General features: G+C 39.1%; 2 protein-coding genes across 3 annotated transcripts; both read right to left on the bottom strand.

The window, feature by feature from the left end:
- Window positions 1–622: 622 nt before the first annotated feature.
- LOC112562541 (epithelial membrane protein 1-like) lies at window positions 623–4,994 on the bottom strand. 2 transcript variants are annotated; one of them, XR_003098875.1, is made up of 5 exons: window positions 4,542–4,994; window positions 3,604–3,688; window positions 2,566–2,769; window positions 1,949–2,086; window positions 623–834 (listed from the first exon to the last, which is right to left on the bottom strand). XR_003098875.1 is itself a non-coding variant. In XM_025235830.1 (5 exons), the coding sequence occupies exons 3-5, from the start codon at window positions 2,747–2,749 to the stop codon at window positions 964–966; spliced, it is 555 nt and encodes a 184-aa protein (XP_025091615.1). In that variant the 5' UTR covers window positions 2,750–2,769; window positions 3,604–3,688; window positions 4,542–4,990; the 3' UTR covers window positions 741–963. The 2 variants fall into 2 exon arrangements, 1 of the variants encoding a protein (XP_025091615.1); XM_025235830.1 differs by having other exon boundaries at window positions 741–1,196; window positions 4,542–4,990.
- A 4,344-nt stretch (window positions 4,995–9,338) lies between these two features.
- Window positions 9,339–13,591, bottom strand: LOC112562543. The gene is made up of 4 exons (XM_025235834.1): window positions 13,321–13,591; window positions 11,236–11,417; window positions 10,681–10,827; window positions 9,339–10,165 (listed from the first exon to the last, which is right to left on the bottom strand). Exons 2-4 carry the CDS (start codon window positions 11,402–11,404, stop codon window positions 10,002–10,004), a joined length of 480 nt encoding a protein of 159 aa, XP_025091619.1. The 5' UTR covers window positions 11,405–11,417; window positions 13,321–13,591; the 3' UTR covers window positions 9,339–10,001.
- Window positions 13,592–13,881: the final 290 nt, after the last annotated feature.

The following is a 13,881-nucleotide window of genomic DNA, read 5'->3' as shown; positions in this document are numbered from 1 at the left end:
GGGTATGGTAGAGATTAGTATGTTGATTGTTTTGCTTTTTGATCAATGAAACTGATTGGTGTTCAAGATTTTATGTTAGGTAGTAGAAGTTTGTATGAAATTGTTGTAATAACAAAAATAAAGTAGCGTTGTAGATTGGATATTATAAACTTGTATTCTTTGTCTTCTCTGCTATCCACACTGTGCAGGCGCTTCTCAGTCAGTCTTATCAGGCCTTTGCCATTTTTCCTTGGTTTGTGTACTCAACCTCTGGCTACCCGTGGGGGTGTACAGCACAGACGTCCACTCGTTAGGTTGTAGGAGATGACAAGTGTGGAGAGTATGAACTGAGTTTAGGATTGGATCTGACTGACTTTGACTAGACTTAACTTGATTGAGCTAGTCTGAACTGGACTGGACTAGACAGACGGAACTAGACTCACTGAATCGGACTTACTGGACTTGGCTGAGGGGACTAACTGGACTGAACTGAACTGGAATGAACAGGTCTTGACTGGATTGGGCTGACTGGATACATAGCCAAGGACTTAACTGGATTGAAGTAGTCTCAACTAAACTGAAATAGATTGGTCTGGACTGACTGTACTTCATTGAATGGACTGACTGACTAGACCAGAGTTCACCAACCGTTTGCTCAGCACTCTGGCGGACATGAAATTTATGTTTGACCGCAGCAGCTTCATACTGATGCTACAGACGGGACAATGTTCTCAGACATAAACGCACACAGATGTACACCGGATTTTCAAAGAGCTTTATTACAAAATACAAAATTATGAAGGAGCCACACTTCAACTGATGTCAAACCAAATCGCATTCCATGAAATTCCCAATCTAATAAAACAAGAAAATGTGAGACAACAAGATTATTGCGCAACAGCGAGAAAGTAACATCCGAGTATTAAAAAAATTGTGAATATCTGTTCGTTCAATTCTTTCAAGGGATGAATGTCTCGATTTGCTTTATGCTATATGCTTTGCTAAGATTTTGAGGGAATGAGGTAGGATACGTAATCCAGGGTCCTCAAAGGATGTTGGGAGGATGAAGGCGATGCCAGAGGCAATGCACAAGAGAAAGGCGACAATTGACAGAGCGAAGCAGTAGGACAGCTGGAAGTAGTGCAGAGTACCCGCAGTAATTTTATCGTGAAGATGGGTGCCAAGAAAAATGAAAATACCGATCACCACAAATACACCTGAAACAAATAATTTTGTAGTGATTTGCTAGATGTAATTGACTCACCTTCTTCATTTACCCTACATTTATATCTTTGTTTATATCTATTGTATCCTTGACGTCCATTTGCATAACGGATGACAATAATTAATAGAAAAAAGTGAATCCAACAAAATAAAGTCTGTTTGTTAAGAACTGAAGTAACATTACTGTCAAACAGTGTTCGTCAACGTCTATTTTTGGTATACGCGAAAAATGGAGGACTTGAGTGAAAAATATAAATTATGGTATCTGATGGTTGTCGCGGGGACAAAGAAAGATCCTTCGTTAAATATGTTTCCAATGCTAAGTATTTCATTTTGAAATGTATGAATAAAAAGTATTAATGAACCAGTGCTGTGGTTTTCTTTGATAGCAGTACTAACTGCTGTACTTGTTTGGCCTAACATGACTCCCATCGGACGGCTGGATGTCACACTAACAATGTAATTATATAAGAAACAAATAAGCAGATATATTTTTAGCTACATTTATGGACACTTCATGCCACATAATTTCAATAAATGTAGCCAGAGAAACAAGAATAATGAAAGTCATATTACCCCCCTTGGCCCATTTTAGCGGAGGAAATTTTGTTACAGTGTCACATAGTATTGTATTTCAATATCATAATTAAATAGTATTGACTGCTTGAATGCATACAGACATACATGTTTATGTACATACATAGGTACCTAAATCTAGGCAGATAAACATTATATATATATATACCTGCAGAGATGGCTACTCCGCCAGCAATTAGGTTCATCACTTTCTTATCAATAAACATGATGAGGATGCCAGCGGCGAGAGCAAAGATGATGAAAAAAAGGCCGAGGAGGGCAAAGGCTCGAGTTGCTTTTATTGTATCTGTCAGACAGAGAATTATAAACACATCATAGGAAAAAAAGAGAATCATACACATATGTCTATTGAATAACGAGAAGAGGTCTATAAAAAAAATGACTCACACTTATATAAAACGAAGAGAATTATATAAACAATATTTATAACATAGTGAAAATCATACACATATCTGTCTAGAATCATATTCACTTTTCTACAACACAAATTGCTTACACATCTCTATACAACAAAAAAATCACATGTCCGCATATTTTTGAAACAAACACTAAAATACACAAGAGTATAGGAGAAAGATAATAAAGCATCCATAGAGCCAAGATCATAATACTTCTCTAAAAGACAAACATGTACAAATCTCTACAGTACAGTTAAAATATCTGTGTGTATGCGTGCGCATGTTTGTGAGGATTGTGAATGTGTGTCCTCGCGAGAGTATATATATTTTTTTATGTGTGTGTGTATATACGTCACAAGCTACGCACCATCCGCAGACATGTAATCCAAGCAAATACCCTGAGTACAAATACCCCAGAGCCCGTAGGTGTCATCAGTGTTTTTTACTGTGTACCAGCCTGTAGCCGCCACGGCGATGATTTGAAATATGAGCGCGACGACTAAGGCGACGAGACCCAAGACAACAACGATGTGAGGCTTCTTAAATCCCATGTTAGCTGCTGGTCCTTTACCTGAGGCAAAATAGGATTCTGTCAACCCACAGAATAATGAAATATAAAAGGTTCTGGACTCAAAACGACACACTAGACTGTCAATGCTGCTGTACTCAGAGGGAAGTTCAGTGCAGAGCTTGAAGGTTACCTGACTGGTTGGGTGTTGACAAGTGAGGTGGGTGGAAACAGGGTCTTCAAAACAGGGTGGCACTAGTGCGAAAAGGTAATCAATGCAAATCACAGAGAAGTGGGGTAACCTGCTCCCCTTACATTTGCCAGCTTGAAGTGTGAGCTAATCCTTAGTGTTTGTTGGTTGTTGTTGTTGTTGTTGTTGTTGTTGTTGTTGTTGTTGTTGTTGGTGGTGTTGTGTTGTGGTGGTGGTGGTGGTGGTGTGGTGTGGTGGTGGTGGTGGGGTGGTTAAAGGATTAAAGCGTTTCATTTTGATTGCATGTGGACTGATGGACAAAAAGTCAGAGTTACGCGGATGTGTTCTTAGTTACATACAAACTAAACAAACGTACGCATGCAAACACACACACAGCTGCAAAAAGGAGAGACGGGAGGTTTGTGCAGAAAAAGTAGAGAATATTGTGGAGAACGAACAAACGTCCGTTTTGTGACTTTACAGTCGAGAGGATATGGCGTCTTAAAGCCCTATCAGGACAAGTTATTTTGTAAGGGTGGGTGATACCCATCTCCTGTCCCTCGCTGCTTTGTCTTCTCCAACCCTCAATGAAACCAGGTACCCACTCCACAGTTGGAGGCAACTGGGGGACAAACACGCTTTTTCATGACGGTTTCACAAGGGTGGTAGCAGTGATGTACAGCGATAACAAAAAGTCGTTTACTTACTAAACAAAGGCAACTTCACTAGGATGAAACGACACTTCGTGGAGACAGAGATGTAGTCGGCCCGTGTGTAGGGCCGAGAGTTCAGCTGAGGAAGTAAGAAATGTAGCTCATAAAAGCAGGCTTAACAATAACAACAATAATAATAATAACAATAATAATGACAATAACAACAACAACATTGATAATAATGCGAAATTTGTAAAGCGCGTACTCACACTCTTACTTTTAGAGCTTAAAGTTTAGCTCGAGGATAGAGATCTGACGGTTGTATTTAACCGTTGTAGAAGGATTAATACAGTAGTATTGTAGACAATAAATTATGTTGTGTTATTTATTCTCTGCTATCGTCTCGTCCTTATCTATGTTCTCAGTCTAATGTAACAAAGGCACGTGCCTCCCAATGTATCGGTAAGAGGACCCACTTAGTGAGGTGTACGGTGACACTCTTTTCTTCTTCTCTATCCTTCTCTCATTCTTTCTTTTTTTTTTTTTTTTTTTGTTCTGTTCGGGCAGCGGGGGTGTTCTCTCAGATCGACAGGTCGAGCAGTCCCCAGATATTTGGGGAGGTGGATATCTTAAGGACCAATCACGGTATCTGATGGAGCGACCCCTTTATAGTTGTAAGGATTGATGGAGCGATGGAGGGATGTAACGTAGGAATAAAAGAGACACCAGCAAAGAAAAGAGGAATGGTAATAAATTTAATGAGCAATGATTGAAAAGAAATTTAAGATTTCACAGTAATTAACGACGTTTACCTTTCATGTAATATTAAAATGCTGCAGGTCATTTTTTCTTGCAAAGTAAGTAAACAACTGGGTAAAAAATAAAACAACTAATTTTCCATTTTGAAAAACTTCTCTATCCCCAGAACTGCTGTTTAATGAAAAAAGTCTTTGGTCAACGTTCAAAAAAAATTGAAATAAAATCAAACTTACCTTCTATATAAAAGACTTGTAATCTACGCTTTTAACGACTGCTGGAGATGAGACCTGACACCCGGACTCTTCTTGTTCACACCCTCGTTCTGACTAATCGGATTATTCACAAGCCTTTTAACAGTCTCTAGGACAGCTGTCCATGGTAACACAACTAACAAACATCACCTTCCAAAAGTAGAGCATGCGAAGCGTCGGTAATATTCAGACATGTTAAGTCGATTGTTCCAAAAGTTACAACTCGCCATCTTGTAAAATATAAATCAATGTGTTTTGAAAGAAACAAATTAAATTTCCACAAAACTATCATGTCTTTTCTCCTGAACAAACCCCAACCTTCCGCGCGCAAAAATACCTTCGACAATCACCCGACACACAGGTGAGCATGCACAAGGTCACGTGATGACTACCTGCGTGTGTCGGCGCTCGCGTCTAAAGGTTTGTAATTCTTTAACAGAGCAAAGTAGAAGTTGCAGGTAAACAGCCTTGGCTTCATGCATGAATGCGTGTGCGCTTGCGTGAGAGAGCGAGCTTATAAGTGTATCTTCTTTCGGTGCACACTTCAGTGAAGAAAGTATGCCTCCACACAAACACACACACACACTGTCATATGTAGTTAAGCCACGAGGCCGACAGTATATTGGGTATGGGTGACCGATTATGCCGAATTGGACCATATAGAATATTTGGACCATTTAAAATAGGTGCCGAACTCTCGGCGCGATAGGTCAAAGGTTAGGCTCTTCAGATTGTGTGGATCCGATATATTGGGAACTAAGCGCAGCGGCGAATGACCGCGAATGAAATTTCGACAGGTATTTTTAAAAAATTATATTTAATATCCTACGATAAAAACAACTGTGATACTCCGTTTTACAGATCATTTAAAATAGGTTTACGTGGTGTACATTAAAAAAAATACGTTTTGTTGTTCTTGTAGAAAAATCAACTGAAAGATTGTAACTGTATAGGACGGAGAACACACAAATCAGGATGCAGGTCAAAAGTTCGACAATCAGAAAAAAATATTTTAAATATACAGGTAGTCCTCGGGTTACGACGGTCTCGAGTTACGTCGTTTCGTGGTGACGACGCTCATTCCGACTTACGAGGTGTAGCGTCGTAAGTCGAACTGAACATTCCACGTGCGGATGAGGTCATAAGGCAGGGGTGGGCAAATAGCGGCCCGCGGGCCGCATGCGGCCCGCCAAGTGGTTCTCTGCGGCCCGCAGATGCCCTTTGGAAAAAAAAAAAAAAAAAAAAAAAAAAATTACCGAAAACAAGTTACGCTTATTCCCTTCCCACTCCTGCTGCGTACGAAATGGCCGGCCTTGAACTGTCTCGCCGGTAGCCAGTGGACCCTTTGTTACACCTGAGTTACGAAGTGGCCTGACCAACTTAGGAAGGTCATGACCTGTGCGGAAGGGGGGATGTAGACGCGCCGTTAGGTAAGGTGACCAGACGTTTATGGATTTGTGGATTTTAAGGAGATGGAATCAAAATTCAACATATTATCATGTCCTTTTTCTGTTCATGTTGATGATGCACCTGATGAATTACAACTTGAACTGATAAACCTTCAATCAGATCATGCATTGAAGGAAAGGTTTTATTGCCTGTCACTGGTTGAGTTTTATAAGTGCCTCTCCAACAAATCATTTCCTTGTTTAAGAGTATTTGCTGCCCAGCTATTTTCAATATTTGGTTCAAGTTACATCTGTGAGCAAAGTTTTTCCTGCATGAATATAAACAAGTCAAAGAACAGGTCATTGCTTTCAGATGCAAACATGCAGTCAGTTATGAGAGTATCTACCAGTAATTTTGAGCCAAATTTTAAAAGAATTGTTCAGCAAAATTGTATTCAAAAACATTTTTCTCATTAAATTGTGTGTGCTTAATTGTTCATTCTGGTTTTAAATTTTATTCCTACAGTGTTACATATTTCATGTGCTCATTATTAAATAAATGAGTTTGTTTACAATTTGGCGATTTTACGTCGTTTTTGTATTCAATTACAAGGTGCGGCCCTCGGACTAGTCATGACCCAGCAATGCGGCCCTCACAACAAAAAAGTTTGCCCACCCCTGTCATAAGGCAATCTGAGAAGGGGAAACAGCACCAGAAACTGGCAGGTCATTAGGACTTAGTCCTTCGACTGTCGCTACGATTATCAACGATAACGATCGCATCCTTGAACATGTGAAGGATCTGCTCCTATGAAAGCGACAGTGATAACAAAGCGTACTGTACTGCACTTCAGCAAGTGGTCGAAACAGTGAAGAAAGTATGCCTCCAAACAAACACAAACAAACACAATCACTGTCATATGTAGCAAAGCCACGTGGCTGACAGTATGGGTATGGGTGACCGATTATGCCGGATAGCGAGGTGCCGAGCTCTCGGTGTGATAGGTCAAAGGTAAGGGTCTTCAGATTGTGTGGAGCCGATATCTTGGGGACTAATCGTGGCACCGTGCACCGTTATAACCTTCCAGGCAAAAGTCTAACCGCCTTCAACTTTTAGCCATTAACAGAAATCTGCTAACTAGGTTCTTGGTGAGAGACTGCTTGTAGTAGGTTCAGCTCTCGTCTCGGGCACGCTGTTCTTTCTCTGAATGCGGCATCTGTTCACAGGGCTAGTTGCCTGGCCGCTGATTTTTTTTCGTCAACGTCTCAGTGAATTGAAAAACTTCGGAAGCATGACATCAGCAGTTTCTCTCCACCTTCTCGGCATCAATAATGAACTTTACGTAACCTAAAAGCAATGTTCTTTGAAGAGCTACATATTTCTTGCACATTCAAAGTAAAAAAACGAAAACAAAAAAAACTTGACCACCCCATCGTGTAGAAAGGGTGGGTGGTACTACGTTCATTCTCGCAAAGATCTCATCGCTAGGAGGTGGTTAATATTACACAATAAGATTACTTTTCTTGAAAAACTAGTATTCTCGTAATTTTTATTGTTTCTTTCCTTGTCCTCCACTACTCACTGCTTCCACTTTGTACTCACAGCTTCATGTTGTCCATCAAACTTCCTACTGCTCAACGGCGCAAATGTAACTGTCATAAAAGGTTGTTAAAGTCGTAAAATAAAAATTAACAGCAAGTCACCAGAGTCATCATGGGTTGATTCATTTACACGTTGGCGGCAATCACTTTAATATGGATCATTAACTATAAATTATTTTTCATTGACTATTATCCACCCGGTGTTGCGTAGCCCGTTCACTCTCGGCCAGTGCATCGGAGACTGACCGCGAATGAAATTTCGACTGGTATTTTTAACAATTTATATTTAATATCCTACAATAAAAACAACTATCTGTGATACTCCGTTTTACAGACCATTTAAAATATATTTACGTGGTGTACATTTAAAAAAAATACGTTTTGTTGTCTTGTAGAAAAATCAACTGAAAGACTGTAACTGTATAGGACGGAGAACTCACAAATCGGGATGCAAGTCAAAAGTTCGATAATCACAAAAAAATATGAAAAAAAATATATATGTACACAAAAGTACAAAAAAGACATATATTTTATTAGAATATACCTTTGAATTTTAATATTAACCACTGTTTTTCTTCTCATTTTCTGTTGTTTGAGTACAAATCCACGTCAAATCGAGTAACCCGCAAAGAATGTCAATATGGCGCTCAAGTAAACAAACATTCAGGTGGTATTAACACGAGAAAATACCTGAATAGTTGACGTTCTCAGCATTCAAAGGGAAGTAATCAATGGATGAACAAGTCCTAAGGGTTCCAGTGTTACTTCCCTTATGTATTTATTCATTTACGCACAGGGTTACACATTAAGACATCACACTGGTTACCGCAGTGGGTGCTGGGCGATTGTGTTAGTGTAGTGAGCTGACTTTGGTCTTAACATGCGATGTGAGCTACTGTAGGCTGTGAATAAACCATTTTGAACTGTTAGTATTGGTTATTTGAGGGTATGATAGAAATTGGTGTATTGATTGTTTTGCTTTTTGATTGATGAAACTGATTGGTGGACAAGAGTTGATGTTAGGTAGTAGAAGTTTGTATGAAATTGTTGTAATAACAAAACTAAAGTAGTATTGTAGATTGTATGTTATGAACTTGTATTCTTTCTCGTCTCCGCTATCCTCACTGCTATGTAGCAAAACTACATGGGTATAGGGAACTGCTCAGTTACACTCTTTTCTTATTTTCTCTGTCTTTTTATTCTTTCCTTGTATTCTGTAACGGAGGTACATTTTCCCGTTGCAGTGGTCGGGGGGTGGGGGCTTTGATTATTTGGAGTCTATACTTTCCTGACCCTCATCATCTTCGGTTGTCTTACCTGAAGCTGTTTCCCGGATTTTACCACGTGGACGCAAACTTGAGAGAATAGGAAGACGGTTGCAAGATGAGGGCCAGTGTGTCAGTCCACACGAACAAGTAATCTTGACATCAAGCTGTTTATATCACGCTTTTTGCTTTAAAATGTTCTGTAGAATGTTTTAAGAAAACGCGAAGAAAGGAGACGTAGTTTGAATGCTGAAGGCATCATTTGAATGTGTTTCTTGATGAGTCTCTGTTAGTCTATCAGTGACTGTCAGAATGTCCGTCAGTCCTGTCAACCGCCTCTTCTGGCCTCAATGAGAATTAAAAGTTTACGTGATCGCCTTTGTTCACATAACTCGCCATTGTACTGCCTGATAGGCAGAGGAGAATCAGTGTGTGTGTGTTGGAGAGAGAGAAGGACCATTGGAGACTGCAGCCAGTCTAAACATCTGAACAACACGTGCACATTAAAAACAGCTTAATTTTTATTTGAATATATTTATTACATGGATATATAAATGATTATCTGTGGCCAACACATTCATCACACTTTAACACACACGGGAGGCTCCACCTACCTCAACTGTCCACTAAAGTGAAAAGTGGTGTGCAGATCATGGAAGATAAAGCTACATCACTCCTCTCCACTCAAAATCACTTAACATTCACAATCTAATAAAATGAGAATGTGATGCCACAACTAGGTTATTGTGCAACAAAGAAAAAAGCAAAATCAGAGCAAATAAGAGTATACATATAGAGAAAGTGAGAGAGCCCGAGAGAAACAAAGTCCGGCAGAACTAAATAATTATGTCTAAGTGCAAAACCTTACTAGACTCGCGGCTTTCTTGATCACAACTCGTCATGGCACTTCCGGCTACATTGGTTAGTTGTTCGTGACGTCATACAAAGACATGATGATGCAATTGAGGTCATTCCTTAGTTTCTTATCCGGTTTCAAAAGGAAAGAAGAAATCACTTTGATGTCCCTTTCGCCGACATTAATACAATGAACAATACAGAATGAGTCTTGGTAGTACATGATTTGTTCCACATTTTTATCAACAGAATAAATTTAAAAGCCAGAGTGATGTAAGTGTGCTCACGTGTGACACGTGCCATCCGCACTATTGTCCCCCAAAAGCGAATAATTAGGTCGCTTCTGGCTTATGAAGGATGGAGGTCACGACCATCAAGATACCAACAACGATTGACAGGAAGAAGCAATACCCGTAAAATTGCAGAGGATAAAGTTGAATGACATCTCCTACAGTTTTACCAAGGAACACGCCTACTTCCACTGCCACGCAACCGGCTGGAAAAGAAACAGAGATCAACATACTGAGCATGTCTTTTATTTCAACCCTCTTTCATATTGTATATCGTTATCACATAGATTGTTTGTCAAGTGCTAAAGAAAAGCGAATTACAGGACAAAAAGTAGGTTACTTGCCCACATACACACAAGCAAATGTGCACAATGTGCAAAACTACGAGCACACGTACCTAGGCATGAATACAGAGAAAAACGAGCATAGTCTTTCTGTTACAAACACCTCTCTTTCTTCAAGACATACAAAAGCAAACACTTGCTAAATAATGTAAAGAATTGATAAACATTTGAAAGTTTTCTCCCAATAGACACACGAATATACAGTCGCATTAACTGACACGCCTGTTTACAGACAAGCAAAACGTTAAGACAATGAGGCATAAGAAAGGAATTGGAAAAAAAACTACTGAATAACATGAGAAAAAAATATATATAGAAAGAGTTGTGAAAGAGAGGGATGAGGGAGAAAAAAGGAAAATCAGCCTCTCACATCCTACCCGCGGCAAGACTGCAAAACCGAGCAAGAAGTGTCAGCTTCTGTGTGTCTTCTTTAAAGATGGGGACAACTCCGAGAACAAGACTGGCGGTAATAGTCAGCAATGCCAGAATGGAGAAGGCCTGACAAGCTTTTATCCAGCCACCATCTAAACAAATCACGTGTTGAGGTCCAGAAACTCCTCAGTAGGCACTAGAGTTTATCAAATAACCAAATACTGACAGCCTTCATCAAAAGGTAATATAAAAAATTATGAAGTCTAAAAAAGGAGTTTAAAAATTGTCTCATTTGCTTTTTAGACAGGAGTGCCTTCACACCATAGTACTATTTCCCTCTCGTACTTAACGGTTTCAAAGCTCTCTCTCTCTCCCTAGTTTTTGTTAATTTCCTCTTCTATGTTTCGTTTTTAATCTCTATCCCACATTCTTTCCCGTGTCTGTCTCTCTTAGTTGTTTTTTTTTCTTTTGAGAGGTTGGATGCAAATTTACGTATTGATAATCATGGACACTGAAGACGAATCTATAACAAATGTTAGATCGAGTTGATGTACACTTACCTCCAGTACCAAAATTACAAATGTCGCTAGTACAGAACAGCCCATACTGGGATGACCCCAACATTTTCATCCACCCGGTTCCGACCATAGCCACGAACTGGCACACCAACGCCACCGCGCTACATCCGATGGCCACACAGACAGGAACCTTTGGCTGGTACACGGGCATCCTCCCCTAGTGTCTTCGACAATCAAGAGCCGGTTAAAATTTTTAAAGTGCTGTTTATGCCTTTTTTTTTTGGGGGGGGGTTATACATACATACCGAGGGTGCCAGGATTTATCATTAAGACTTGATTAACATAGTCATAATAAACTTACAAAGGAAGTTTTTCAATAGTTCATAGAAAATAAATATAAACGAAAAAATGACTAAAGCAAATAAGATTGTTCAGATGTATGGACATAAAATTTTAAAAAAAACAACTAAAGAGTAAAAAAGCAAAATAAGAATAAGTAATATTTTAGAAGTTATTCTTCTATATCTTAAGCAATTAAATTTAACAGTAAACATTAACATTTATATTTCAATGATAACAAGGTGCTGCAAACATTTGAAAAATAACACAAAGAAAAGGCCAGGTAAAAAATAAACTCTTTTCAAAGCTTTCTCCATTCTTGTAATTGTGTTTTCTTTAAAAAAAAAAAACAAAAAAACAAACAAAACATTACCGATATTCAAAGTTCAGAAAATAATTCTTCAGTAAAAAGCAGGAATCGATGTCTTAAGTTTCCATGTTCAGGGCATTGATAAGGAAAGCTTTGTTCGTCATCTATTATTGTATGACAAAAACCTAGTTCAAAACTTACAGTACAGATTCACAATGATAGAGTTATTAAAATAGAGAGACGTGCACACATGGAAAGAAATAAAGACCTGCATTCATGTAACAAAGAAAGATATGCATGTCCCCCAACGAGGAGGCCCGTTACTTGTAACAAAGTCACGTGACTCCTTTATTTTGGGTATGGGGTTATGCCGGGTAGAGAAATGCCCAGTCACACTCTTTTCTTATTCTCTCTGTCTTTCTTCTTTCCTTCTATTCTGAAAGAGAGGTACGTTCGATCGGTGCAATGGGTCAAGCAGTCTCTAGATATTTTGTGCAGTCAGTATCTTGGAAACGAACCCCGGTAGCGTGGCGCCGTCCACTGTAATAACATTATTGAAAGTACTTCGAGTAAAAAGTTTCTCTTCAGTTTGTTTGAGGTTCTTTTGCTTGTTTGTTTGTTTGTATTTTGTTTTATCTAACGCCAAGGGATATTTTTAATGACCAATGCGAGACAGGAGGACAAAAAAAAAGTCGGAACACATGAACAAAGTAAATATGACCGAAAAGAGATTTACTAAACATACAACGGATGCAAAATACAACAAAGGTTACCACTGCTATCCGTACTTCCAAATGTTGCAGGGCTGTTAACTCTCACATACGCACATAAAATTATCTCTGGCAGTTGTAACTGATTCCCTAGTACTTTGAGATCTATCAATCTCTCCACGTTGCGAGTCCACATGTGTGAGGTCATGAGTAGCAGGTCAGAGGTCAACAGTCGCGGCATGTCGATGTCTCCAGTCGTAGTGGGCTGTTTGAGTGTCCGACTCAGTCTTCACTTCCCTGCTCTACTCATGATTCCATTCCAGGTGTGGGTTAATATTTATAGTTTTTTTCCCTTCTAAGGTGTGTTTGTTTTTATAAAAAAATTTCTATCAATGATTTCTGTAGGCCAGTGGAATACCTTTTCTGGCTTAAGTGTAGCAAGATAGAAAAGAGATGGATGAAACGATCTTGAACCCAGAAAGGCAACCCTTCTACCAAAGTGTTCAAGTCTCTCGTAGTTCCCATCTTGATGTACGATGTATCTCCGAGTTAGGACTCACTTTGTGACTGCCAGTCATACACTTTATATTTCTAGCGTTAAATTTTTCTGGATTAATTATTTAATATTTATTATTCAGTCTGTAAAGGTGAAGAAAAAGAAAAAGACAGCATGATCCAGCTTAGACGTAGAAATTAATTTAAAAAACCAGCTTGTAAACAAAAACAAAAGAAATCTAGAAATCAACTTAAATAAGTAGGGTAACTTACCTTAAAAAAACTTTCTATCAAAAGCACTTAATTGACACCTGATAGCCAAATGAATCCGAAAAACTTCTGTTCTCCTAGAACGCCGTGAAGCCTTTTATTGGTCTCAGTAAACATGTCCATGGAAACGCAATCAACAAACATAACACAGTGAAGCAACAGGAAGGCAACGTGTTAGACGATAACTACTTTGTTTTAAGTTTTTGTGATTGTGATAAGATAGTTTGGCACCTGCACACGGTCGTCTAAGGAAAACTAACATCAAAATCATAGCTCCTCTTTTTCAGGTTAACCCTTGTCTGTAATCCTTTAACTCCTTGGACAAGTCAGTGAGAATGAGAATGTAGACATGAGCTGACGTGTCCTGGTGATAACGACGAGGCTATGGAACGAGCGATATCACGATTACATTTATTTCTTTTTCTCGAAACAACCTTGTAAGAAAGCAGACCCACGCACTGTGAGTCGAGTGCGCATGTCCACGAGTTTCCACAACATTATATTCAATGAGTAACAGTAACCAGAACATTCATTAGACTGGGTTGTTGTACAAAAGAAATGCCG

The sequence above is a fragment of the Pomacea canaliculata genome, linkage group LG4, assembly GCF_003073045.1.
Source record: "Pomacea canaliculata isolate SZHN2017 linkage group LG4, ASM307304v1, whole genome shotgun sequence".
Classification (NCBI taxonomy): Eukaryota; Metazoa; Mollusca; class Gastropoda; order Architaenioglossa; family Ampullariidae; genus Pomacea; species Pomacea canaliculata.
The sequence above is the reverse complement of the archived record's forward strand: the minus strand, read 5'-3'. Positions and strand labels throughout refer to the sequence as shown.

What these genes read in the sequence shown, in the direction of transcription:
- LOC112562543 (XM_025235834.1), bottom strand. Translation starts at nt 11,404, where the DNA reads ATGCCCGTGTACCAGCCAAAGGTTCCTGTCTGTGTGGCCATCGGATGT. An exon ending in TTGTAATTTTGGTACTGGAG is followed by an intron (nt 10,828 to 11,235) that starts GTAAGTGTACAT and finishes TGATTTGTTTAG; the next exon opens with ATGGTGGCTGGATAAAAGCT. An exon ending in GTTTTGCAGTCTTGCCGCGG is followed by an intron (nt 10,166 to 10,680) that starts GTAGGATGTGAG and finishes TTTCTTTTCCAG; the next exon opens with CCGGTTGCGTGGCAGTGGAA.
- LOC112562541 (XM_025235830.1), bottom strand. Translation starts at nt 2,749, where the DNA reads ATGGGATTTAAGAAGCCTCACATCGTTGTTGTCTTGGGTCTCGTCGCC. An exon ending in GGATTACATGTCTGCGGATG is followed by an intron (nt 2,087 to 2,565) that starts GTGCGTAGCTTG and finishes TCTGTCTGACAG; the next exon opens with ATACAATAAAAGCAACTCGA. An exon ending in CGGAGTAGCCATCTCTGCAG is followed by an intron (nt 1,197 to 1,948) that starts GTATATATATAT and finishes TATTTGTTTCAG; the next exon opens with GTGTATTTGTGGTGATCGGT.